At 39.2% G+C, this 26,447-nt stretch overlaps 1 protein-coding gene and 1 long non-coding RNA gene across 2 annotated transcripts in view; one reads left to right on the top strand and one right to left on the bottom strand.

Annotated features, from left to right (window-relative positions):
- Window positions 1–5,078, bottom strand: part of LOC135231444 (uncharacterized) — a 45,171-nt gene extending 40,093 nt beyond the window's left edge. Inside the window, exon 1 of the long non-coding RNA XR_010322090.1 lies at window positions 4,303–5,078. This is a non-coding gene — a long non-coding RNA (uncharacterized LOC135231444). The remainder of the gene's footprint in view (window positions 1–4,302) is intronic.
- AMBN (ameloblastin) lies at window positions 1,303–14,634 on the top strand. The gene is made up of 11 exons (XM_064285732.1): window positions 1,303–1,507; window positions 2,684–2,752; window positions 5,738–5,788; window positions 7,283–7,330; window positions 7,844–7,954; window positions 8,878–9,114; window positions 10,028–10,066; window positions 10,311–10,370; window positions 10,466–10,510; window positions 10,923–10,967; window positions 13,240–14,634. The coding sequence occupies exons 1-11, from the start codon at window positions 1,391–1,393 to the stop codon at window positions 13,783–13,785; spliced, it is 1,368 nt and encodes a 455-aa protein (XP_064141802.1). The 5' UTR covers window positions 1,303–1,390; the 3' UTR covers window positions 13,786–14,634.
- Window positions 14,635–26,447: the final 11,813 nt, after the last annotated feature.

Raw genomic sequence — 26,447 nt, 5'->3', positions numbered from 1 at the left:
ACACACACACACACCCTCATACACATGGTGTCCTTGTGGTCCTATGTTTCATGTAGTTTCTCCCACAAAAGGATAATCAACACATTTATTGAGCACCCACAGTATACCAGCTGCCATATCTTCATCATCTCATCTAATCTTCAAAATAAGCCTGTGGTAGTAAATGATTATGTTTATATCGCAGAGGAAGAAACTAGGGCTCAGAGAGCTTAAGGAACCTGATCAAGTACCAGAGCTGGCATAAAATAAGAGACAGAACAAGGGACAAACCCAAAATAATAATACTTTTCAATAACATTTTGCTGTTTACAAAGCAAGTTCACATTCTTTATTTCTTTTCAGGCTAAAAATAATTACTTTATCAATGGGAAATGGAGTTTTTCAGGGACAGCTTCTTCAGTAACATTGTTTGAAGCTGTTTGGAGCTGTCTTTCTCCCAAAATACCAGCTTCTTCAATGTTCCCTGTAATTGGCAACATCCCTATTTCTCTAAAAAAGTGTACTGACTCATCCCTTCTTAAGAAACTGATCTTAAAAAAAAAAAAAAAAAAGTCTGAAATCACACCTTTGGGAAGACAAGGAGGGGCAGAATATAACAAAAGCAGAAAATCCACATCTAAGACATTTTTTTCTGTTCACAGAAAAAAAACATCCATGTTGATGTTAACCTTTTAAGTGACTCAAATATGATTTACACACCTGGCTTGACACTAAATCCCTAGAAATTGACCTATCTAAAGAGTAAAGTGACAGTCATGCCCATTGATTTGACTGTTTCATGGACAATGTGCTGACTTATGCCCCTCCCCCACAAAGAACACACACTGAAGGTTTACCTTAAGTGCACCTCTCATGGGGTCAAATTCAAATTTCTTGATTATCTTTAGTCTATTATCTTCAGGTATTAAAATATCTAGGAAACGCTGAGGAAAAAAAATTACAACATGTTCATTATCCATCTAATATTTTCATCCTCTCTTTCAAGCCCAGAAAGTTTATTTAAGTGTTTCCTTCCAGACTATGTGTGTTGAGGGGAGGAAGGGAGTTACTTTTACCACAATAAGCATGAGCATAAAAATCCTGAGAACGCTGACACTGGGTGACTAGCTTTATCTGAAGATAAAAACCTGTATAAGGACTTATTTTCCACCTGTTTTACATATATTTCCCCCCCTAGCTCACCAAAATGATTGTCTTCAGAACCCATATCCATTATTCCTTTTCTGTCTCCCCTGCAATCGAGTTCCCTGAATAAATATAGGGGCTGAGTTACAATTAAAAATAATAAAAGGGTGTGGGTTAATTGCAGAGCAGAGGTTTTTTTCCCCCATTTCGCTTCATTTTGATTGGTGGATTGGCACTTTAAATAAAGGTTTCTGATCTTCCCTGAATGAGAAATACACAGCAAGTCCCAGGCACAGTTCAGAAAAAATTTAAGTCTTCTTTTCTCAGCCTTATCTTGGTTGGCATCTCCGGGCCGAAAGCACGGTGCCTGTCGGCATTGCAGGTAAAACGTGATTCTACGATTTACATGTGCTTCCTGTAAGTTCCTTTTTCCTATCTCCAGGCAGCTTTTATAAAGAAGATTTATCATCACGTATCACCAAAAGCTGAATAATAGTTTATCGTAAGTCATTTGCATGTCCCAGGATAGACATGCCTAATAACCATCCAGCTAAGCAAAAAATATTTATCTAAAGACTTTTTTTTTTTTTACTATTTGTGATTAGTACCTAATTTAGAAAATTATTAGAAGAAAGTAAATCTTGTGGATAGTCAGACCACCATTGACTTAAGATGAAAGAGCCTTTGAATTCACAGAATAAATCTAGGAAGCTAGTTCATTTTGGAAATGTGCAGAAAATCAGTTTTGAGACAGATTTTCCACTATCAATGGAAATTAAAATATTCAATTTATTTTTAAAAGGTTTCAACATGACTATCTGGGTAACCTAAATATAGAGTGATATTCCCTGTGTGTCTGTAAATAAAGGTTTGTTCTGAAATGATTGTTGGTTGTATTACATAATGCACTTCAAAATTTGCTCTGGAGGAAAAACAGAGTATAAACTTCTAAGAACAATACTCAATAAACCAGTGTCTCACTTAGTAAAAGGGATTTGAAAACTTATAATTCATTTCACCAATTTAAACATAGTATTTAAAGTATATGTATGAAACAATAGCAACTGGCAAGATTAGATGAGATGCTTAGGGGGCAGTGTGTTTATCTTAATGGTGGTGGAATAGTTTGGAAAAGAATACCAAGAATGGTTGCACAACTTGAAGAATGTAATCAATGTCACTGAACTGTACATGTAGAAATTGTTGAATTGATGTATGTTTTCCTGTGTGTATTTTTACCAGCAAATAAGTAAATAAAAATATATGCATGGAAGTTATTCCTCCATGTTCATTTAGGTTGTAGCTCCATAAACAAGGGGCTTAGCTGTTTCTTAACTGCTTGTCAGTGAAATCACTTGTCATTTCATTCCAAAAAAAACTAATAAATTCAGCAGTAAAAAAAAAATCAAATCAGTTGTTTAGCAACACTTAGATTTTTTTTTTCTAACCTGATTGTTTTTGGAAGAGCAGATACTCAGGTTTATTTAAAATATTATCTTTTAATTATTCTGAAATAAAAATTCATCTGATTTACTTCTCCAACCCAATTCTGTTTTAGATCCCACTTTTCAAAATGAAGGACCTGATACTGATCATGTGCCTCTTAGGAGTGAGTTTTGCAGTTCCGGTAAGTCAGAGTATTCCAGAGTGTGCCCTAGGACAGGCTCCTGATTGCTGGACACCAGACAACACTGGTGGAACACTGGCTGAGAGAGCCCAAACCTGGACTCATCTGAATTAACCCAGTGGCTAGTTCCTATTGATTGGAAAGTCACAGTGTGATTACCTGAAGCCTTTTTCCACACAGTTGCCCAGACTTCTGTCTTATCGTCCAAGAGCAACAGGTCAAACCTAAACATATAATTTTGCTATTCAAAAAGATATTTTAAATATTTCAAAAAATTTTTCTAAGCCTCACTCCACTCATTCAAATTTAAAAGACTTAGGGAGATATCCACAATGATGACATAATTTTATTATCAATTACTTGCTATTAGAAAAAAAATTTAGTGTTTTTGAGCAAGTTATTATCAACTACTTATTCAACTACTATGAAGAAATTGAACTGGAAAGAGAAAATTTCTCAAAAATAAGTCTACTTTCTTTATTTTTAAAAAGGACAATATTAGTCAAGTTACCATGATTACAAAGCTGGGCTGGGTAAATAGATTTGAAGCTAGTAATTAACCAACAGTGGGCTCAAATGTAGCAACAGTTGTGAGGGTGGCACAGGACCAGCAGCATTTCATTCTGTTGTACATAGGGTGCTATGAGTTGGATCCAGCTGAACAGCACCTAACAACAATTAACCAAAAAATTCACCTTGTTAGGGTGAAATTACTTCAGTCACTAACAACAAATTCAGTTGTTAGTGACTGAAGGCTGACGTTTCCTAAATCAACATGTCATGGCATTGGGCTAATTGTATGTCACAACTCTATACCTAATCTACTCTGTCACATACTGAAGTAATCTCATACAAATACGTAGACAATATAGTTAACACTGAACTACTCCAGACAATATCTTGTGATTCTGCTTCCATGAAGACCTCATATAGCTGCCATATGCATTCAGCAGGTATTTACTGAGCACCTGCCGTGTATCCAGCAATGTGCTAGGTACTAGGGAGAAAGGTAAATAAGAAGTGGTCTTAGTCTTGAGGAGCTCATAGTCTGCCTCAAATGAACTCTAGAATATTTTAATTCCTTGATAGAAAAGGTTAGCTACTAGGGCCTTCTAAAGGTAAATATTTTGGAGAAAGATGATGAAAATATTTAGAAGGGTGAAAATCGTAATTCTGCAAACAAAAATAGAGCTTCTGTACCAACACTAAACATGAATTTTAAATAAAAGAAAATTTAAGTCGCTGTAGGGTTGCTGGAAACGCTGGTGGCATAGTGGTTAAGAGCTACTGCTGTTAACCAAAAGGTTGGCAGTTTGAATCCACTAGGCACTCCTTGGAAACTCTATGGGAGTTCTACTCTGTCCTATAGGGTCACTATGAGTTGGAATCGACTCGACAGCAACAGGTTTGGTTTCACTTTTTACAGGGTCGGTATGAGTCGGAATCAACTCGATGGCAACGAGTTTGGTTTGGTTTGGTTTTTTGTAGGGTTGCTGTGAGTCGGAATCACCTCAATGGCAATGAGTTTTTTGGTTTTTATCTTAGCTCACCTTTGTCTGATACTGACATCAGGGTCTGCCTCAGCCATCCACTGTCAATCAGGTCCTTCTGAAAAACAGGACAATTGTTTCTGATTGCCCACTGTTTACCCACCAAATCAGATGTTCTGCCCCTTTTACTTCTGCATGAGATATGCATCTCCTATTTCTGTATTGTTCTTTAATTTGTGACTTGGAACAGATGGAAAACAAAGTATAGTTTGTCCAGTAGTTGAATCTGTCCAAAATGCATTATCTGTACACTGGTCAATGTGGGGGAAGAGGGCTGTGCTCTCAATGCCCCTTCAAATCCTGAACAATATGCCCACCACACACACCCAATCACTCTTCCTGCCTACACAGCTAACTATCCTGGAAATTTTGCTATACATTCATAACTACCTTCACTGTATCCATTTCCAAAACTGAATAATTTGGAGAAATTGGCACCATGACTCAAATGGTGGAATTTTACTTATATGAAAAAGTGGAGAGGAGGGCATATGCTTAGGAGAATATTCCTGAACTTTTTACTTATAAAACAAAAATAATCCCAATACATTTAGTGATCACTCCAAAAATATCTGTGGTGTAAAGGAAGGAAGACATTACAACCCCTCGACCCTACATACCAAGAATATCCAAAGAAACAGAGAGCCTCCAAGTCCAGAAATTATTCTAATTTCTACTCTTCCATTCTCCATTTTTTTTTTCACTAGTATTTGTGCATATTAATAAATCTTGGTTTAGGAAGGAGAATTTTTAAAAAAGCTAGTTGTAAATATAGCTATATTTTTTTTAACAAGTTTTAAATGAACACATTAAGAATAATAGTGCTTGATGCTATACTGTTTTTTATTTAAGGGAAAAAAAATACCTTTGATCTGATGGTCCAAAAATGTAAACAGAGATCAACATTTTATACATGAAATAGTTTTTCACTGCAGATGATAGAGAATTTTTTCAAGCCCTTTGAATGGAAAGAAAGTTAGATTTGTGTGCATGGTTTTGCTGAATACCATGATCCCATGCCACATTCTGTAAGCCAGAAGCATGGAGGTTTGTGAAAAGCATGTGAAATTCAGCTCAAGTTTGTCCCCCTTGCTTTTATATGTAACATTTTTAAGAATATGAAACATTTTTAATCTTCTTTTAGATTGTATTGTGTTACTTCTCATATATTTTTAACGTAACTTTTAAACAAAATCAAATTTTACTTTTAAAGCAGCATAGCATTAAGATGCAAAGACTATGTTAATTATTATGCTAATTTCTCAGATAATTTAAATTGTGCTTCATTCTGTCCAGAAACTCAAGTCAATTGGGCAACAAACCAAAACTTTCTCTCAGTTGGCCCTTAAGTATTGAGATGACTTTCTATTCCCAATGCACATTTAAGGAAGTTTCTCACCAAAGAGAGCTCAAGATGATTCTTATTTCCATTTAGGTGTTTCCTCAGCAACCTGGGACCCCAGGCATGGCTAGTTTGAGCCTTGAGGTATGTTTGCATATAATCTTGACATTGGTATGTTCCCGATAAAGGAGAAACATGAAGGGCTGCTTCTCAGTTCTCCTATTTAGAAGTCTATGTCTGTCGTCCTGTGAAGCTTTAGAGTAACTTACAACATTAGAGCCTCATCTTATAATTCTACTGCAATTTTAAACTCAAGTGCTTTAATCTTTAAAATGTCACCTATATGTGAATCAAAGTAATACTAATAATTAATAGCTAATAGACATTAATATATATTATATAAAAAATATGTTAGTATAATACTACCATAATATCATTACTACATTAATTAAAATATATTTTTCTGTTATCACAAATGGTTTATATTTAATTACTTCTCCTTAAAATCTGGAGCCCTGGTGGCACAGTGGTTAAGAGCTACGGCTGCCAATCATAAGGTTCGGCAGCTGGAATCTACCAGCTACTCCTTGGAAACCCTATGGGGCTATTTTACTCTGTCCTGTAGGGTTGCTATAAGTCGGAATCGACTCAATGGCAATGGGGTCCTTACAATATCATATATGAAAGAAAATTTACCTGTATAAAGTTTATTTATAGGGACTCCCGGAAAGAGCTGTAACGTTGTACTATGATACCTGCTGCATATCCTGTGTTTGTCTTATTGCAGTTCTCATAACTGACATGTGTTCTGTTTAGAAAACCCAGCAAAGTGGAAATTTTAGACAAATATCAATATAAAAATATTGACAGTTATAAATAGAAAAATAGTTATGATTAGACATTTTTCACAAGGCCTTGCAAAATGTCCCTGCACCACAGCAGTTGGAGGGCAGTCAATACCTACAGGGGCTAGATGCTGATTTCACATGGAAAGTAATTTCGCTGGGGCTTTTTTCTCACTTTGTAGCTTAAGCTCAATCCAAAACACTCTAAATCTCTTCCCATTAAAAGTGAAATTGACTTTCTGTTGAATTGGTGGCTTTCTTGACAACCTATCAAAATACTTTACCATTTTTCCCAATTTTTTTTTATATTTACTATTTTGATGACTATTTTATTTGGGAAGGAGGCTGAGTTGTTTTGTTTTGTTTCTCCTTTTTTTTTTCAAATTTTTCTTTGGGCTGAATTTGTAAAAGGCAAAGTAAGTTAAATGGGAGCAAAAAAGATGCAATGAAGTAATGTCTTTGCAATCACATTTATACTTCATTTGAATGAAACTATTTTTTTGTGTTTCAGTGTGATCCCCACTTAATTGGTAGTTTTTCTCTTTTATTTAATGATAAAAAGTAAACTCACTATTTTAATAGTAATAATAACAACAATGGCAGAACTGTTGTTACCTTGTACAACATTTAACATTTCCATTTTTCGGTGATGATTTGTGTCTACTTTTATTTTATTCAAATTGACCCACTCCAAACTTTGTGCTGATAATGTCATATGTTGAGAAATCAGTTAAGAGTCACAACGGAAAAGAAAAACACATGGCAAACACTAACCCACTTTTTTTCTTTATAGACAATGAGACAGTTGGGAAGTTTGCAGGGATTAAACACACTTTCTCAGGTAACTACTATTTTCAAATTTTTCTTTTTACAAGTATTCATGGTGGTGGTAGTAGCATTATGATTGATTATAATAATTCATAAAATTATAATTCATAAAATTCGTTTGTTAACAGACAATATCCTAAATACTGAAAGAACAAATGAGTAACTGGGGTAGCCTAGAACAAAATAAGATCCTGGGGTAAGGTGGCAGGGCAAAATTAAAACTACATTAAATTTTTTTGTTGTTGTTAAAAAAAAAACCTCTCTTGGATTATCAATTTTATTATATGGCCCCTGAATACTTAAAAAGCTAAATCTCAAACAACCTTATGGGAATATTGCAATCTGGGTCAGGATAGAATGTAAAACTCTTAAAAGAGAGCATTTGCCCATGTAAAACTGACCGATAATACTCTTACTTTTCCTATCTCTACACTTTTTGTGGGTTTTTAAGAAAATGGACACCACATTTAAGCCAATGATGAAATATAAGCATGTCTTTTTAACGCCCCCCCCCCCATGTGTTTAGTATTCTAGATTTGGCTTTGGGAAATCTCTTAATTCTCTGTGGGTGCATGGTCTCCTTCCACCACATTCTGCTTTCCCATGGATGCGACCAAGGGAACATGAAACTCAACAGGTATATTTGCATCAATGTGCTCGAACCTTCAGACTGTAAAATACTCGCCCATTTGCCTTCTCTATATTGGTGGTTCAGTGGTAGAATTCTCGCTTTCCACGCTGGGATCCCAGGTTCAATTCCTGGCCAATGCACTTCGTACACAGCCTCCACCTGTCCGTCAGTGGAGGCTTATATGCTGCTATGATGCTATGAGCTCCCAGACTAAGACAGACTAGGAAGAAAGACCTGACGACCTCATTCTGAAACTCAGCCAATACAAACCCCATGAATGACCAAAGTCCGATCCACTACCACTCAAGGGGTCGGAGCAGGACCTGAGCAGTGTTTTGTTGCGTTGTACATGGTGTCACCAGGTATCGGGGGCCAATTCTATGGCAGCTAACAATAACAACAGTGTCATCATATATTAGCATAGACAGGTAATAGTAATCAACAGAAAATAATTCAAATACCAGATAATCAAAGCCTATAACTAGGGGGCAAAGACTTATAACAAATAATTACTATCCAGTGACAGAGTGGTAAAATAGAGATACATACAGCCTGCTATGGGAACCTAGAGGGGGAAAGGACAAACTCTGTCAGGAAGCTCAGGTAGCAACCCATCTTCAAGAAAAGGGGTGGTCCCAAAGGAGGTCAGGGAGGTGGGCATAAGCAGACCTCCCCAAATAACATGGTGCCTCTGAGTGGACTCCAATCTCCAACCTTTCCTTTAGCAGCCAAGCGCATTGCCAGGGACTCCCCAAATAACGTAGCCTGTGAGTAAATTGGAGTTTTCTATGTAAATGCAGCCCCAAGGCAAGTCCTCTAGCGCCACTTCCAAGTAAAAATCACCCCAAGTCCTTTCGATTTAGAAATTTTAGATACCACAGTTCAGTGAACCATCCCCTTCCTGACCCTCTTTTTAAATTTCTCTGCAGTATGAATATTCTTTGCCTGTTCATCCCCCACCTCTACCATCACAGCAGTCCCTGCAACCTCAACAGCCTGGGCAGAAACTTTTCCCCCAGCCCACTGTGCCAACTGCCATCCAGAACACAGCCCAGAAGAGCCTGCTACAGCCTGCATTTCACCAGGGACAGCTGCCCTTGCAGCAAAATGAGTCTCCAATGATTCAGCAGCAGGTGGCACCATCAGATAAGCCACCAAAGCCTGAGGTAATGATTTCCTCTAATGGCAGATCAGAATCACCTGCTAATTTAATGAAGAGCCAATTTGCCAGACACATGTAAATAATCACAGCCCTCAAGCATAATGCACAAAAATACAAATATATTCTTAATTGGTCTGACATATCTGGAACTAATTTTTTGAGTAGAACATAAATATTCATTCTCTCTTTTGCCACTGGAAATGAGACATGGATTCTAAAAGATGCTGTACCTGTAAAACTTGGTTTCTGAGTTGCAAAAGAGGATAGTTTTCAGAGGAAACAGGACAGACCAGGCTTCCTATTATTAATCTCTTTCAGTGTTGGAAAAACTGAGAAGAGCGATTGATACCTCAGCACAGCAACTAGTATTTTGTATTATTTTCTCTCTGCCTGACTATAGAGAAGACAACCCTGCAGAAAGTACCTTGTAAAAATGTAAAGAAAAGAACAATGGACAGAAAAGGAAAATACTACTGTATATTGTAGGCAATAACATTCAATTCCCTTGTATCATCCTGACTACAACCCTGTAAAGGTAGATATTATCCACCTTTTTATAAAGGATAGAGCTAAGACTTATCAAGGTTACAAAACATGCTCAGGATGAAACAAAAGCTTAGGAACAGAGCCTAGATTCAAAGTCTAGAATGTTCCAATTTCCAATTTCAAGTCTTTCTATTCTACAATGGCAGGTATACCCCATCTCCCTGAGTCATGTCAGCAAATAAAGACAATTATACAGTTAAATTATAACTCTAGGGTCATACCCCCAAAAGACTAAAGGAAAGCAAAATAGGGAAATTCACTCTAGATTTTATTATAACTTTATTATAATCATAAACCAAGTTGAGAGTATGCTTGATTCACCTTTGTCTATTTTGATTGTTTGGTAATTTTAATATTTATCTGTGATATAGTTGCCAAGAATGGATTTTGCTGGTCCACAAAGTCCACCAGTAAGTACAGATCTCAATACTTTCTTGGAAAAAGATTTCTATACTTTAAGAAAAAATGAAAATTTAAAATTGTTCTATTTTTGAGGTATCATGGGTTTCTTTGCGTTTTAAACCTTAAATTCTTTTTTTTCATATAAACCCATCTGAAAATGTGTTTTTGATAACTCTTAGAAGTTAGTGTAATGGGGATTTGCATGTGCTATGGCAAATATGAATTACTTAATCAATTTTCTACTACTTAAAGATGTTCCAAATTGCCCGTTTGATATCTCAAGGATCAGTGCCACAAAATAAACAATCTCCAGTAAGTTTTATCACACCATTTCTGTGTTTGCAATTTACTTAAAAGTTTTTCCCCTGGAAAATGCATTTTGTGATGACTATTGTCTTTATATTTAGCTTTATCCAGGAATGTTTTACATGTCTTATGGAGCAAATCAATTGGTAAGTGTATATTCTATTTAAAATGTCATTTTTAATTAAATGTTTCCTTAAGAGCTAAAATTATAAAATCCAGGCCTCACACAATAAATCACAAATAGATATGCTCTAACTGCCTAAATTAGCAACTTAAAAGACAAGGGGTAGTTCCTATTTGAATAATTCTGACCAGATATACACACATACACACACACACACACACACACACACAATGGTATTAAAGGATTTTTTTATCTGAATTGTACAAATTGGCTGCTTTTATTCAATCACCTCTCTTCCTACTCTGCCTCTGTAACATGCATTAGTATTAAGGTTTAAGGGAAAACTAAATGAGTTTTAACTTTGTTTTGTGTAGCTAAGAAGGTAATAGAAGGCAGCCGGTTCAAAATATGATACAATGTTTCCCTTTTAACAGAACGCCCCTGCCAGACTTGGCATCATGAGCTCAGAAGAAATAGCGGTGAGTAATGTCTTCAAACTCTTCTTCTTAGAGTAGTAGCCAGGGAAGAACAGTCACAGACTGCTGGCTGCAATAGACAGTGGCCATGAATATCGCCAACACAGAGCATGAGACTCAGACTTTTCCACTCCAAAACCAAAAGCTTTATTCCAAAGCACATCCAAAGATTTCATCACGTTTTCTGTAGAGTCATTTCTCAGTGATGACCACTCTTGAACATAAAGTTAAAATTGAGAAGAATCCCACGGAACCTCAGGACTCATGCTTTGGATAATAGATACAAGAAGAAAGTCCTGATTTTTTTTATTATTCAAAAATAAAGCTTCTCATAAGCAGGTTTCAACCTATTAGATTAAGAAGAGTAATGCCCATTAGTTGATAACACTTTGTTCTTCTTTATGTTATGCTGCCTAGAAATAAAACTGTATAAGGTATAGCTAGGACTGGCTTTGCCTCATCTCTTGTCTGCGATCACAGGAGAAACCTCTCCTGATCAGCCATCATTACCGAACTGTAAATGCATCAAACCCAAAAAGATATGCGTGCACAGAGTTCCCATTCCTTATCAGGCCATTTACCCCTCAGGACAACAAATTCAACAGCACTGCAAGTAAATTCAGACTCTAAAATTTAGAAATTAACCAATTTAACCAAATTTAAATTTTGAGTACTGTAATATTCAAGATGATAAGTCAAAGATAGTATTCTCTCATTCTGTTATCATTATCTATGCATAGTAGAAATTTCAAACTTGAGATCAATAGACTCACACAGCTTTACTTTTTCTGTCAGCAATTTCTACCCGCTATGCACTTGTTAGGGCACAAAACAAAACAAAGAAAAAACCATAAAGAAGTAACAAATTGCTATCAACTAAAAATCCTATCAAATTAATCATTACTAGATGGACAAACATTAAAAAAAAAATACTATCACAAAAAAAAAAAAAAGCTCAACATTTTTAAGTGCCTTTTGTATGCTAGACCCATAAAAAGAAACTATGCAAACCCCAGTGCCGTCAAGTCGATTCCGACTCATAGCGACCCTAAAGGGCAGTGTAGAACTGCCCCATAGAGTTTCCAAGGAGCGCCTGGTGGATTCAAACTGCCGACCCTTTGGTTAGCAGCCGTAGCACTTAACCACTATGCCACCAGGGTTTCCAAGATACTATGCAGACAAGATAAATAAGATAAGCTCCCTGTTTTCAAGATGCTTAGTCTAATCCATGGAAAAGATAGTAGAAGGGCAAATAGTGTCAAAATCATATGCTAAGGGTAACAATAAAGCTAAGAGGAGGGGCAGTGAGTCCAGCCTGGAGGTTCACAGAACTCTGGAAGAAATGATGCCAAAACTGAGATATGAAGTGTGAAGAACTAGGAGAGGGTAGGAGGAAAGAGAATTCGATCTACATAACGCTAACACAACTGGATGAAAATTCAAAATTCGAGTACATAATTATTACCAACTTTTAATTTATTTATATTATGCCTCATTCTCAAAGATTGTGGGGTAACTTATGAAAAAATTCACAGTAAATATAATTTAAAAAGTTGAACATCTAATTTACAAGGAGTCAAAATTATAAGGAAATAGGAATATGGATACGAAGTCACAAAGTCTGGCACAATTGCTACTACAAATAGCTCACCCATGATTTTCATTCCAAAATTTCTGGCAGCAACAACAAAGGAAACCTGCTCAGTTCTGGAATTCGAACTGTCCACAGGAAGAAAGTATTTCTTTTCCTTCAGAGAAATCAAGCTTTAATCAAGCTTTTTCTAATACTTAGTTCTAAAAAAAAAACTTACATGGGAGTTCATTTGAGGGGTACTGAGAAATGCTATTGACAAGGTCCTTCAAAGCATCCCTAAACAAATTTAGTCATGGATTTCAGTTTGTTTGTTTTTACGGTGGCATTACCCATTTCAACTGCTAATTATTTTCTTAAAATTAAATACACATTAACTTTTGCTAGGGCTTGGCTCTGCCCTGCTGCCCTGTTGTTCCCCTTCCCTCCATTCCAACCAGACATGGTGAAGGGTCTCCATTTCCCTTTCAGAGAAGTGACCTCCCACACCCATAAAAATGCAGAATTCTCTCCATTTAGATTTCAAAGCCAATTTAAGGGGCAATGCGCTGCCACAAAGCTGATAGCCAACTCCCTGTTCTTTACCAGGTTTTATGGTTTCTCAGTGAATCTGACCAAGTACAATTGCATGGTATAGTTATAATATGTGATAATGGTGTCTCTGATGAATGGCTTTTTTTCTAGGGGGGCAGAGGAGGCCCCATGGCCTATGGAGCTGTGTTCCCAGGATTTGGAGGCCTAAGGTCCAGCTTTGGGCGAATGCCCACTAATCAAGCCATGGGTGGTGACTTTACTCTGGAATTTGACTCCCCAGTCACTGCAACCAAAGGCCCTGAGAAGGGAGAAGGAGGTGCACAAGGCTCCGCCATGCCAGAGACCAACCCAGCCAATCCAGAAAACCCAGCTCTCCTTACAGATGTAGCTACTGGTGCCCACGGAGGGCTTCTTGCTTTCCCTAACGGCAACATTGCCAGCTTGGCACGGGGCCCTGCAGGGCAGAGCAGGGGACTCCCCAAGGTCACGCCAGCAGCCAATGACCCACTGGTGACCCCTGGATTAACTGATGCTTATGGGACCTATACCGCTGACATGACCACGCCCCTGGGTCTCCAGGAAGAAGCCACCACCGATACCACAGCAACCCCAGACACAATGCAAACGTCAATGCCAGGAAACAAGGCCCAGCAGCCCCAGATTATGCATGATGCGTGGCATTTCCAAGAGCCCTGAAAGCCTTGAGATAGTTGCGTCCTGTATGCACAAGCTTCTCAGCTTTGCCCCGATAGTGTATCTTTTTGCTAAAACACTTATTAACCTTCTGCAGCAAAGGTATTACCAGCACCAAGCATATATTAATAAATAAAAGTGGCTAGCAGCAATGTAGGCCCCTTCTTGCTTTTATTCTCTTATCGAAATAAATGTATGGGTTGTCACTGTGATTTAGAGATACTATCGGTAATGTCAGAGCAAGTCTAAGGGTCTCCGAATTTGATAACCACTGTTGTTTAGCTGTCTTAGGTGTTATAGAATTGCTCCTACTAGCGTACCACTATTATATCCAGGAAATGTGACACTGCTTTGGAAGGTTTTCTCTAAGCAAAGACACATGTTCTCAGAATTATAAGCTATTTCATTCAAACTTTATTTAATGGGGATTGGTGGAGAACCCTTGACTGGCATTACTGGGTTTGGTATATTGGATTTAAAAGTCTTGTTTGTAGAGTATTTTATTTAATCTAGTAAAAATCATCTAACCTATTTTAAATAAAGAATTTTTCTCACTGAAAGTATCAGGAGTTATGCTTATTGTTTTTATACTTAAATGGTTAGGAAAAGCATACTTACCCCCATCTTTGCTACTCTTTCACTCATTTTATTCAATTCATTCAGTCCTTCACTGAAAGTTTATTGAGTATCTACCAATGTCCTAGGCACTGTTCTAGACGTCGGGGATATATACCCTTTCCTCACAGAGCTTACAATGGTGATGATTGACAAGTATACAATCACAATAATAACAGTAACAGTCACTCTAGGCCAGGCTCAAGTACTTTACATACGTTATCTCACAAAAACACTGCAAAATAAACAACCCCAAGGCCACAACACACGTGAAAAATACCAGGAAAAGGCCAAGAACAGGGTGCCCCTGAAACCACACAGAGAGGCTCCTAGCGCAGCCGAGGGGGCAATGCAGGAGCTAGAAGGAATCAGACAAGCTCTCGCAGAACAATGTTGAAGGCATCTGCAGGATGAGGCCTCCAAGAGGAAGAAGAAACACAAAAAGAGTCATGAAATATAAGGTGGGAGAAGGGGACCCAGAAAATGATCATTGTTTGTCACAAAGACTAGGTATGTATCAGCCAGGGCTATATGCCTAAATTAAGGAGGTTCCAAGCCTAGATCTGGTCACCCTTGAAAAGGAGCCTCCTACTCCATTCTCTCTACTTCCTCCTATGTTGCCCAGTCCAGGTCTCCCATATTCTTTCCAATTCCCTGATCAATCTGGTACTGACCATAAGTTAGTATAGATCTGTATTTTAGGCCATCTCTACTTCCACAAACCAGATGTACCATTTAAAGTTCTGCCCACTGCAAGGTCATGGTAGCTCCGTAGACACAGCCAAACTCCCTGAGGAACTGAATTGCTAGGCTGAGGGCTGTGAGGACCGTGACCTCAGGGAACATCTAGCTCAACTGGCAGAACAAAGTTTACAAAGAATATGTTCTATTAAATTATTGTGTATTCACACAATGGAATACTATGCATTGATAAAGAACAATGATGAATCCGCAAAACATTTCATAACATGGAGGAATCTGGAAGGCATGATGCTGAGTGAAATTGGTCAGTTGCAAAAGGACAAATATTGTATAAGACCACTATTATAATAACAGGAGAAATAGTTTAAACAAAGAAGAAAATATTCTTTGATGGATACTGGACAGGGGTGGGAGGGAGGGAGGAAGAAGGGTTTTCACTAATTAGATAGTAGATAAGAATTATTTTAGGTGAAGGGAAAGAAAACACAATACAGGTGAGGTCAGCACAACTGGACTAAATTAAAAACGAAGAAGTTTCCTGAATAAACCGAATGCTTCGAAGGCCAGCGTAGCAGGGGAGGGGGTTTGGGGATCATGGTTTCAGGGGACATCTAAGTCAGTTGGCATAATAAAATCTGTTAAGAAAACGTTCTGCATCTCACTTTGGAGAGTGATGTGCGCGGTCTTAAACACTAGCAAGCGGCCCTCTAAGATGGATCAATGGGTCTCAACCCACCTGGAGCAAAGGAGAATGAAGAGCATGAAAGACACAAGGTAATTATGAGCCCAAGAGACAGAAAGGGCCACATAAACCAGAGACTACATCAGCCTGAGACCAGAAGAACTAGATGGTGCCTGGCTATAATGGATGACTGCCCTGACAGGGATCACAACAGAGAGCCCCTGAGGAAGCAGGAGAGCAGTGGGATGCAGATCCCAAATTCTCATAAAAAGACCAGACTTAATGGTCTAACTGAGACTAGAAAGACCCCAGAGGTCATGGTCCCCAGACCTTCTGTTAGCCCAAGACAGGAACCATTCCCAAAGCCAAATCTTCAGACAGGGATTGGACTGAACTGTGGGAGAGAAGGTGATACTGGTGAAGAGCGAGCTTCTTGGATCAAGTAGACACATGAGGCTATGCTGGCATCTCCTGTCTGGAGGGGAGCTGAGAGAGCAGAGGGGGTCAGAAACTGGCCGAAAGGACATGAAAATAGAGTGGAGGGAAGGCATGCGCTGTCTCATTAGGGGGAGAGCAATTAGGAGTATATAGCAAGGTGTTTATAAATTTTTGTATGAAAGACTGACTTGATCCGTAAACTTTCACTTAGAACACAATAAAAATTAAAAAACAAAAAAAAGGATGTAAGAAATACAGAGTCACTATACCAAAAAGAACTGGTCGACATTTAACCATTTCAGGAGGTACCATATGAGCAGGAACCAATGGTACTGAAGGAAGAAGTCCAAGCTGCACTGAAGGCATTGGAGAAAAACAAATCTCCAGGAATTGACAGAATACCGATTGAGATATTTCAACAAACAGATGCAGCACTGAAGGTACTCACTCATCTATGCCAATAAGTTTGGAAGACAGCTACCTGGTGAACCGACTGGAAGAGGTGTATATTTATGCCTATTCCCAAGAAAGGCGATCCCACTGAATGCAGAAATTACTGAACAATATCATTAATATCACATGCAAGCAAAATTTTGCTGAAGATCATTCAAAAGCAGCTGCAGCAGTATATCAACAGGGAACTGTCAGAAATTCAAGCCAGATTCAGAAGAGGATGTAGAACAAGGGATATCATTGCTGATGTCAGATGAATCCTGGCTGAAAGCAAAGAATACCAGAAACATGTTTACCTCTGTTTTATTGACTATAAAAAAGGCATTTGACTATGTGGGTCATAACAAATTATAGATAACATTGCAGAGAATGGGAATTCTAGAACACTTAATTGTGCTCCGGACTAACCTGTACATAGATCAAGAAGCAGTCATTCGAACAGAACAAGGGAATACTGCATGGTTTAAAGTCAGGAAAGGTGTGCTTCAGGGTTGGATCCGTTCACCATACTTATTCAACCTGTATGCTGAGCAAATAATCTGAGAAGCTGGACTGTACGAAGAAGAATCGGGCATCAGGATTGGAGGAAGACTCCTTAACAATCTGCGTTATGCAGATGACACAACCTTGCTTGCTGAAAGTGAAGAGGACTTGAAGCACTTCCTGATGAAGATCAAAGACCATAGTCTTCCCTATGGATTATACCTCAACATAAAAAAAAAAAAAAGAAGGAAACAAAAATCTTCACAACTGGACCAATGAGCAACATCATGATATATGGGGAAAAGATTGAAGTTGTCAATGATTTCATTTTACTTGGATCCACAATCAACACTCATGGAAGCAGAAGTCAAGAAATCAAAAGACATATTGCATTGGGCATACCTGCTGCAAAAGACCTCTTTAAGGTGTTGAAAAGCAAAGATGTCACCTCGAAGACTATGGTGCACCTAACCCAACCCATGGTGTTTTCAGTCACCTTCTATGCACGTGAAACCTGGACGATGAATAAGGAAGACCGAAGCAGAATTGATACCTTTGAATTGTGGCATTGGAGAAGAATAGTGAATATACCATGGACTGCAAAAAGAACGAACAAACCTGGCTTGGAAGAAGTGCAATCAGAATGCTCCTTAGTAGCAAGAATGGGGATGGTGAAACTACATCTCACATACTTTGGGCATATTGTCAGGAGGGATCAGTCCCTGGAGAAGGACATCATGCTTGGCAGAGTACAGGGTCAGTGGAAAAGAGGAAGACCCTCAGCGAGGTGGATTGATACAATGGCTGCAACAATGAGCTCAAGCATAACAACAACAACAACAACAGGGGTTAGGGTTTCAACATAAAATTTTGAGGTACAAATATTCAATTCACAATACAAACTCAAATCATTAGTTAATCTTTTCTCCACCTCTTCTCCTTTTCATGGTTTTCATTTGCAGCATTTCAACTGCTACCATACTAGGTGAAGCCACCTTCAGTGAGATGGATTGACACGGTGGCTGCAACAATGGGTTTAAGCATAACAATGATTGTGAGGATGGCGTAGAACCAGTTTTGTTGTACATAGGGTCGCTATGAGTTGGATCCGACCTGAGAGCACCTAACAACAACAACAGCAACAATAGGATGGAATAATATACAGTCATTAAAAATGATGTTTTCAGAGAAAAAATGTATTGATGTGGAAATATGTTCACAATAAAATGTTAACAGAAAAAAAAAAGAAGAATATGTTCTACATTCTACTTCGGTGAGTAGTGTCTGGGGTCTTAAAAGCCTGTGAGTGGCCATCAAGAATACTCCTCCAGTCCGGTCTCACCCCTTCGGGAGCAAGGAAGAATGACGAAAACTAAAGATACAAGGGAAAGTCTAGTACAAAGATTAATGGACCACATCTACCATGGCCTCCACCAGACCGAGTCCAGTAAAAGTAGATGGTACCCAGCTACCACCACTGACTGCTCTTACCAGGAATCACAATAGAGGGTCCTGGACAGAACTGGAAAAAAATGTAGAACAAAATTCTAACCAAAAAAGAAAAACCAGACTTGCTGGCCTAACAGAGGCTGGAGAAACCCTGAGAGTATGGCCCCTGGACACCCTTTCAGCTCAATAATGAGGGCACTCCTGAGGTTCACCCTTCGGGGAAAGATTGAACAGGCCCATGAAACAAAACAAGACTAAAGGGGCACACCAGTCCTGGGGCAGGGACTGGAAGGCAGGAGGGAACAGGAAAGCTGGTAAAAGGGAACCCAGGGTTGAGAAGGGAGAGAGTTGACATGTCGTGGGCTTGTTAACCAATATCATAGAACAATGTCTGTACTGTTTGATGAGAAACTAGTTTGTTCTGTAAACCTTCATCTAAAGTACAATTAAAAAAAAAAAAGTAAGGTTATGCCGACTGAGTGGAATTATAGTGCATTGACTGACGATTGAACTTGGACTCCCCTCCATACCCTGATGGAAAAGTTCAGTGAAACAGCCCAAAAAAAAGATGCCTGAGATTCCATCAGATCCGGGATACATCAGGAGACTTAGCAGGAACATGTTCTTGTTGTTGTTGTTAGGTACTGTCGAGTCAGTTCCGACTCATAGCGACCCTATTCACAACAGAACAAAATACTGCCCAGTCTTGAGCCATCCTTACAATCGTTGTTATGCTTGAGCTCATTGTTGCAGCCACTGTGTCAATCCACCTCGTTGAGGGTCTTCCTCTTTTCCAATGACCCTGTACTCTGCCAAGCATGATGTCCTTCTCCAGGGACTGATCCCTCCTGACAACATGTCCAAAGTATGTAAGACTCGGTCTCACCATCCTTGCCTCTAAGGAGCATTCTGGTCACACTTCTTCCTAGACAGATTTGTTCATTCTTTTGGCAGTTCATGGTATATTCAATATTCTTCGCCAACACCACAATTCAAAGGCGTCATTTCTTCTTCCGTCTTCCTTATTCATTGTCCAGCTTTCACATGCATATGATCTGATTGAAAATACCATGGCTTGGGTCAGGCACACCTTAGTCTTCAGGGTGACATCTTTGCTCTTCAACATTTTGAAGAGGTCCTTTGCAGCAGATTTGCCCAGTGCAATGCATCTTTTGATTTCTTGACTGCTGCTTCCATGAATGCTGATTGTGGATCCCAGTAAAATGAAATCCTTGATAACTTCAATCTTTTCTCCGTTTATCATGATGTTGCTCATTGGTCCAGTTGTGAGGATTTTTGTTTTCTTTATGTTGAGTTTTAATCCATACTGAAGGCTGTGCTCTTTGATCTTCATCAGTAAGTGCTTCAAGTCCTCTTCACTTTCAGCAAGCAAGCTTGTGTCATCTGCATAATGCAGGTTGTTAATGAGTCTTCTTCCAATCCTGATGCCCCGTTTTTCTTCATATAGTCCAGCTTTTCGGATTATTTTTTTCAGCATACAGATTAAATAGGCATGGTGAAAGAATACAACCCTGACTCACACCTTTCCTGACTTTAAACCAATCAGTATCCCCTTGTTCTGTCCGAACAACTGCCTCTTCAACTATGTAAAGGTTATTCATGAGCACAATTAAGTGTTCTGGAATTCCCATTGTTCGCAGTGTTATCCATACTTTGTTATTATCCACACAGTCGAATGCCTTTGCACACTCAATAAAACACAAGTAAACATCCTTCTGGTATTCTCTGCTTTCAGCCAGGATCCATCTGACATCAGCAATGATATCCCTGGTTCCACGTTCTCTTCTGAAACCGGCCTGAATTTCTGGCAGTTCTCTGCCGATATACTGCTGTAGCCGTTTTTTAATGATCTTCAGCAAAATTTTGCTTGCATGTGATATTAATGATATTGTTCTATAATTTCCACATTCGGTTGGATCACCTTTCTTGGGAATAGGCATAACTATTGATCTCTTCCAGTCAGTTGGCCAGGAAGCTGTCTTCCATATTTCTTTGCATAGACGAGTGAGCTCCTCCAGCACTGCATGTGTTTGTTGAAACATCTCAATTGATAGTCCATCAATTCCTGGAGCCTTGTTTTTCGCCAATGACTTCAGAGCAGCTTGGACTTCTTCCTTCAGTACCATTGGTTCCTGATCATATGCCACCTCTTGAAATGGTTGAATATCAACTAATTCTTTTTGGTATAATGACTCTGTGTATTCCTTCCATCTTCTTTTGATGCTTCCTGCATCATTTAATATTTTCCCCATGAAATCCTTCACTACTGCAACTCAAGGCTTGAATTTTTTCTTCAGTTCTTTCAGCTTGAGAAACACCAAGCGTGTTCTTCCCTTTTGGTTTTCCATCTCCAGCTCTTTGCATATGTCATTATAATACTTTACTTTGTCTTCTCAAGAGGCCCTTTGAAACCTTCTGTTGAGTTCTTTTACTTCATCAATTCTTCCTTTTGCTTTAGCTGCTCGACGCTCAAGAGTAAGTTTCAGAGTCTCCTCTGACATCCATCTTAGGCTTTTCTTTCTTTTCTGTCTTTTCAGTGACCTCTTACTTTGCTCATGGATGATGTCCTTGATGTCATTCCACAACTCGTCTGGCCTTCAGTCACTAGTGTTCAATGCATCAAATCTATCCTTGAGATGGTCTCTAAATTCAGGTGGGATATACTCAAGGTCATATTTTGGCTCTCATGGACTTGCTCTGATATTCTGCAGTTTCAGCTTGAACTTGCATAGGAGCAGTTGATGGTCTGTTCCACAGTTGGCCCCTGGCCTTGTTCTGACCGATGATATTGAGCTTTTCCATCATCTCTTTCCACAGACATAGTCAATTTGATTTCTGTGTGTTCCATCTGGCAAGGTCCATGTGTATATGTTGGCGAAAGAAGGTATTTGCAATGAAGAAGTCGTTGGTCTTGCAAAATTCTATCATTCTATCTCTGGCATTGTTTCTATCACCAAGGTCATATTTTCTAACTACTGATCCTTCTTCTTTGTTTCCAACTTTCACATTCCAATCGCCAGTAATTATCAATGCATCTTGATTGCACGTTCGATCAATTTCAGACTGTAGCAGCTGATAAAAATCTTCTATTTCTTCATCTTTGGCCCTAGTGGTTGGTGCCTAAATTTGAATCATAGTCGTATTAACTGGTCTTCCTTGTAGGCGTATGGATATTATCCTATCACTGACAGCATTGTACTTCAGGACAGATCTTGAAAAGTTCTTTTTGACGATGAATGCAACACCTTTCCTCTTCGAGTTGTCATTCCCATCATAGTAGAATATGCATCTGCCACCTATTCTCTCCCACTCTTCAGGCAGGCTTCTGTTCACCCTACTCCATAGACTAGCACTTAAGGAGAAACACCAGAGATAAAAATTCAATTACCACCCCTGGTGGCTCTGGCAAAAGGGAAAGGGTGAAAGAATACCCTCCGAAGTAGCCAGCAGATACCCACTGAGACCTACTTTAGCATGGCAGTCTCCTAAAAAGCAGTATGGTAAAAGTCATACTGACAGACCTGGATTCAGACTTTGACATCACATGTTGCCATCTATGACTTTGAATGTGAGACTTAATTCTCTGAGTCTGTGTTTTCTTCCCATAATGGGGCTAAGACCTACCTCATAAGGTTGTGAGAACTAAATGAAATAAAGTTCATAGATGATATTACTGAGTCATAGCAGTTTTCTTCTTTACCAACTGATTTTTTCACCAAGAGAACTTAGCAAAACAGCAATAGTAACAGCTGGAGAATGGAATTGTTCCCGTTACCTAATGAGTTTAAGCTTTTTCATTTACACTCCACACACTGCCCTTCTGGTCCTTCTTTGTAATTCAGAGCATGTATTTGTGAGACTGATTCCCCTGGTGAACGCTGTCCAATCAGGGGCTCAGTGTTGGCTTCTGCTATTAGCAGCTTGAGCACTTAATAGTGGAGCAGCTAGATCAGGTTTGGTGCAGGGACTATCATGTTGTTGAGCCCGTGAAGAGCCTCTATCCCTATCACCGTAGCCAATTTGAAGCTCATGTTGTTGAGCCCGTGAAGAGCCTCTATCCCTATCACCGTAGCCAAAGTAACTGGGGAAAAAGGAGGTCACCTTGATTACTGAGAATTTTCTCCACTGTGGTTCTCCTCGAGTAGGCACTTACATGACATAGAAATAGCTTCATACTATATCCCACTCTGAGAGGTATATCCAAACAGCCTGTCTTCTACTCATCTTCATCACCAATCTTCCAGTTTTATTCTTTCCGAGCCCCTGGCCAGCTGACTAATCTGACACTAATTGTACTCAGGAGGAACTTTCCTGAGAAATTGTATATCTCAGGTCATGTCACCTTCCACACAAAGTAGACAACCAATATACCACTTAAAATTCTGCCCACTGAGTGAGACTGTAGTGCATTTACTGTCTACTTCCAGCTGATACCACAATACCATGCAGAAATTCATGGACCAGATGCCTACTTTTTCCTTTTCATTTATTGAACATGTCAGTTAAGCGTTCAGCTACTACTGGAAGGTTAGCAGTTCCAACCGACCCAGAGGTTCTGGGGGAAAAAGATCTGGTGATTTGCTTCCATAAAGTTTACAGTCAAAAAACCCTATGGAGCAGTTTTACTCTGTCATGGGTTTGTTATGAGTTGAAATCAACTTTACGGCACCTGACAACAGGGTAGCTATATAATTGTCCTCCAAACTGGGACACTTCTGACAGTGAAAGCGTATCTTTAATGATTATGTGGGACAACAGGTATAAACCATTACTACTTATGGTAAATATGGACATATGGTTATTCTAGTCATATGCAAAATCCATGAGGCCAAATGTGTAGATTGAGGGAGAAACTTCAAAATTATACAAAAGGAAGTACATGAAGTCTGAACCACTTACTTGTGTAATTTATTTGAGCTCTCCAGACTTATACAAGCCTGGTGTCATATATGCTATTCCCATTTACAGTGGAATGCTGCTGTGTGTGTTCAATTTTGTATCCCATGGATCATATAACACTTATTTCAAGAAGGGCAACTCGAATAGCATAATTGCTTGGCATCCCATAATCAGTCATGCTCTCGCTATTAGGGCCCACCAGCAAGCTAAGAGCTACTTTTCACAAAGAAAATCCTACTGTCTGTGCTGTGATTCTCCTACCAGGGCTTGCCAAAGGCTCCATGTAGCATCTCTGCCTGCCATATACTGTATTTACTTCCAGTACTTCTGAGTTTGCTGGGTCACAATGCCCAAGTGACAGAAAAGCTTACACTGTAGCATGGACCTCTTACACTAAGCATCACTCAAAATTGGCAGTTTTTCAAGTTATCCAGTATGTGGTATATGTAGTCTTCAAAACACAAGAAGTCCAGGAAGCATTGCGCTTCTCTCTTCTTGTCAGGTGGTGCAAACTGCAGTAACTTTTCCTTTCACTATGTTAGGCTGTTGATAGGTGACATGGAGTCAAATCCAACTCATAGTGAACTTAGGTATAATAGAACAGAACGTTGCCTAGTCCTGCACCATCCTCACAATAGTTAGTATGTTTGAGCCTACTGTTGAAGCCACTGTGTCAATCCACCTCGTTGAGGGTCTTCCTCTTTCTTGCTGACCTTCCACTTTACTAAGCGTGATGTCCTTCTCCACAGATTGGTCTCTCCTGATGATATGCCCAATGTAAGCAAGACCAGAATGTTCCTTAGAAGCAAGGATGGTGAGACTTCGTTTCACATATTTTGGACATGTTATCAGGAGGGACCAGTCTCTGGAGAAGGACAACATGCTTGGTAAAATAAAGGATAAGTGACAAAAAGGAAAAGCTTCAACAAGGTGGGCTGACACGGTGGCTGGAACAATAGGCTCAAATATAACAACCATTGTGATTCACCTGCTGAGAGATCAGCTGCTGTCAGTGACAGGAGAATAGGGATGCCAGTCTCAATCTTTTGAAAGTCATCACAGAGAAGAAGTCAGTGGCAGTAAATTAAAAATATGCATAAAGCAGCATTGAATCCACACATAAAAATATTGTTGTTGTTGTTGTTATGTGCTGTCGACCCTATGTACAACAGAACAAAACACTGCCCAGTCCTGTGCCATCCTCACAATTGTTGTTATTCTTGAGCCCATTCTAGCATCCACTGTGTCAGTCCATCTCGTTGAGGGTCTTCCTCTTTTTTGTGATCTTCTACTTTACCAAGCAGGATGTCCTTCCCCAAGGATTGGTCCCTCCTGATGACATGCCCAACATAAGCAAGGTGAAGCCTCGTCATCTTTGCTTCTAAGGAGCATTCTGGCTGTACTTCCTCCAAGACAGGTTTGTTCATTCTTCTGGCAGTCCATGGTGTATTCAGTATTCTTCACCAATACCATAATTCAAATGTGTCAATTTTTCCTCAGTCTTCCTTTTTCATTGTCCAGCTTTCTCATGCATATGAAGTGACTGCAAATTTCACGAATTGGGTATCCCAGTATGCCCCAGACTACTGGCTCCTAAGAAATGTCAGCAGCCCCATGAACGTTTGCAGTACTAATCTTCCACCCTCTGGCTTGCTACTTTCATGGTATACCCATATGGACACAACACAGGATTCTTCCTTATAGGGACTTGATCTCCCCTCAGTCGAGGTGCTCCAGAATTAGTATTTAGATAAGAGGCTGTGAATGCCACTGTGGTGACTCGAGTTAGACTCAGTGAACCTATAATTTTTTAGTCCCTTTATGTCAAGCAGTACCTTAACACAATGACCATCTACTTAATTTCTAGAGAGCCTTCATCAACCATCCATCAGCACAGATCCCTATTGGTCAAAGCACTCTGATTACCATTCCATCCTGTGGCTTATTTTGGTGATTGCAACCTCTTTGTATCTGAAAGATGAGCACCACCACTGGCCTCTACTCTTCCAGAATTGTATTATTCACATTGAGACCAGGGAGGCCAATTCCAAAGCAGCATGGCCCACCATCATATCTGGTGTACAGAAGATAAAACCAGAGTCCTTCATTTCTTAATGCCTCTGTAGAGGAAGTATCTTCTAGGCCCTTAGGCTTAGAGAAGGGTGGAGGGTGGATCTGCAGGGGCAAACAGAAAATATCCATCATCCTAGTGTGTCTCAAGAGTGGCACACCTACCAATGGAGTAAGAATAATAATTTTTAAGTAGTGTATGAATAACTTCAGTTTTAATTACAGAAAATAATGCTGTTTTTCTGTTTACAGAGGTGATATACAGTTTCTTTTTAAAACAAATTGTATTTTTAAGTGCACAGATTGAAGGAAAAATATTAATTAAATAATATGAATTGTAGTAAGATATGGCAATAATCACAAAGATAGTACAAAAATGGCTATGTACACAAAGTTGGGGGGAACTCTGACTTAATTCACGTTTCTCCTTTATATATAAGGAGACTAATGGTCAGAAGAGTAATGTCTTTCTCAAGTTCTAGTTGTTATTGCAGAGTCCCTCAGTGGTGTAGTTAACCTGCTCAGCTGCTAACCAAAAGGTTGGAGGTTCAAGTCCACCCAGAGGCATCTCAGAAGAAAGTCCTGGAGATCTATTTCTGAAAAATCAGACATTGAAAATCCTATGGAGCACAGTTCTACTGTGACACACGTGTGGTCACCATGAGTCAGAACCGGCTGAACGGCAACTGGTTGAGTAGCTCTTGGGAGCTAAAGAATTCAGGTTTTCAGACTTCGCATTCAGCACTCTCCCACAGGGATCATCCACAGCAGTCAAGCATTCCTTTGAGAGCCTAATCAAAGCTGTGAATCCTCTTCCACAAAGAAGTAAATGGGAAGAAGGCACAATATTCTG

Source organism: Loxodonta africana, chromosome 5 (genome assembly GCF_030014295.1).
Source record: "Loxodonta africana isolate mLoxAfr1 chromosome 5, mLoxAfr1.hap2, whole genome shotgun sequence".
NCBI classification, from domain to species: Eukaryota; Metazoa; Chordata; class Mammalia; order Proboscidea; family Elephantidae; genus Loxodonta; species Loxodonta africana.
Note: the sequence above shows the minus strand (reverse complement) of the source record. Positions and strands in the feature narration are given on the sequence as shown.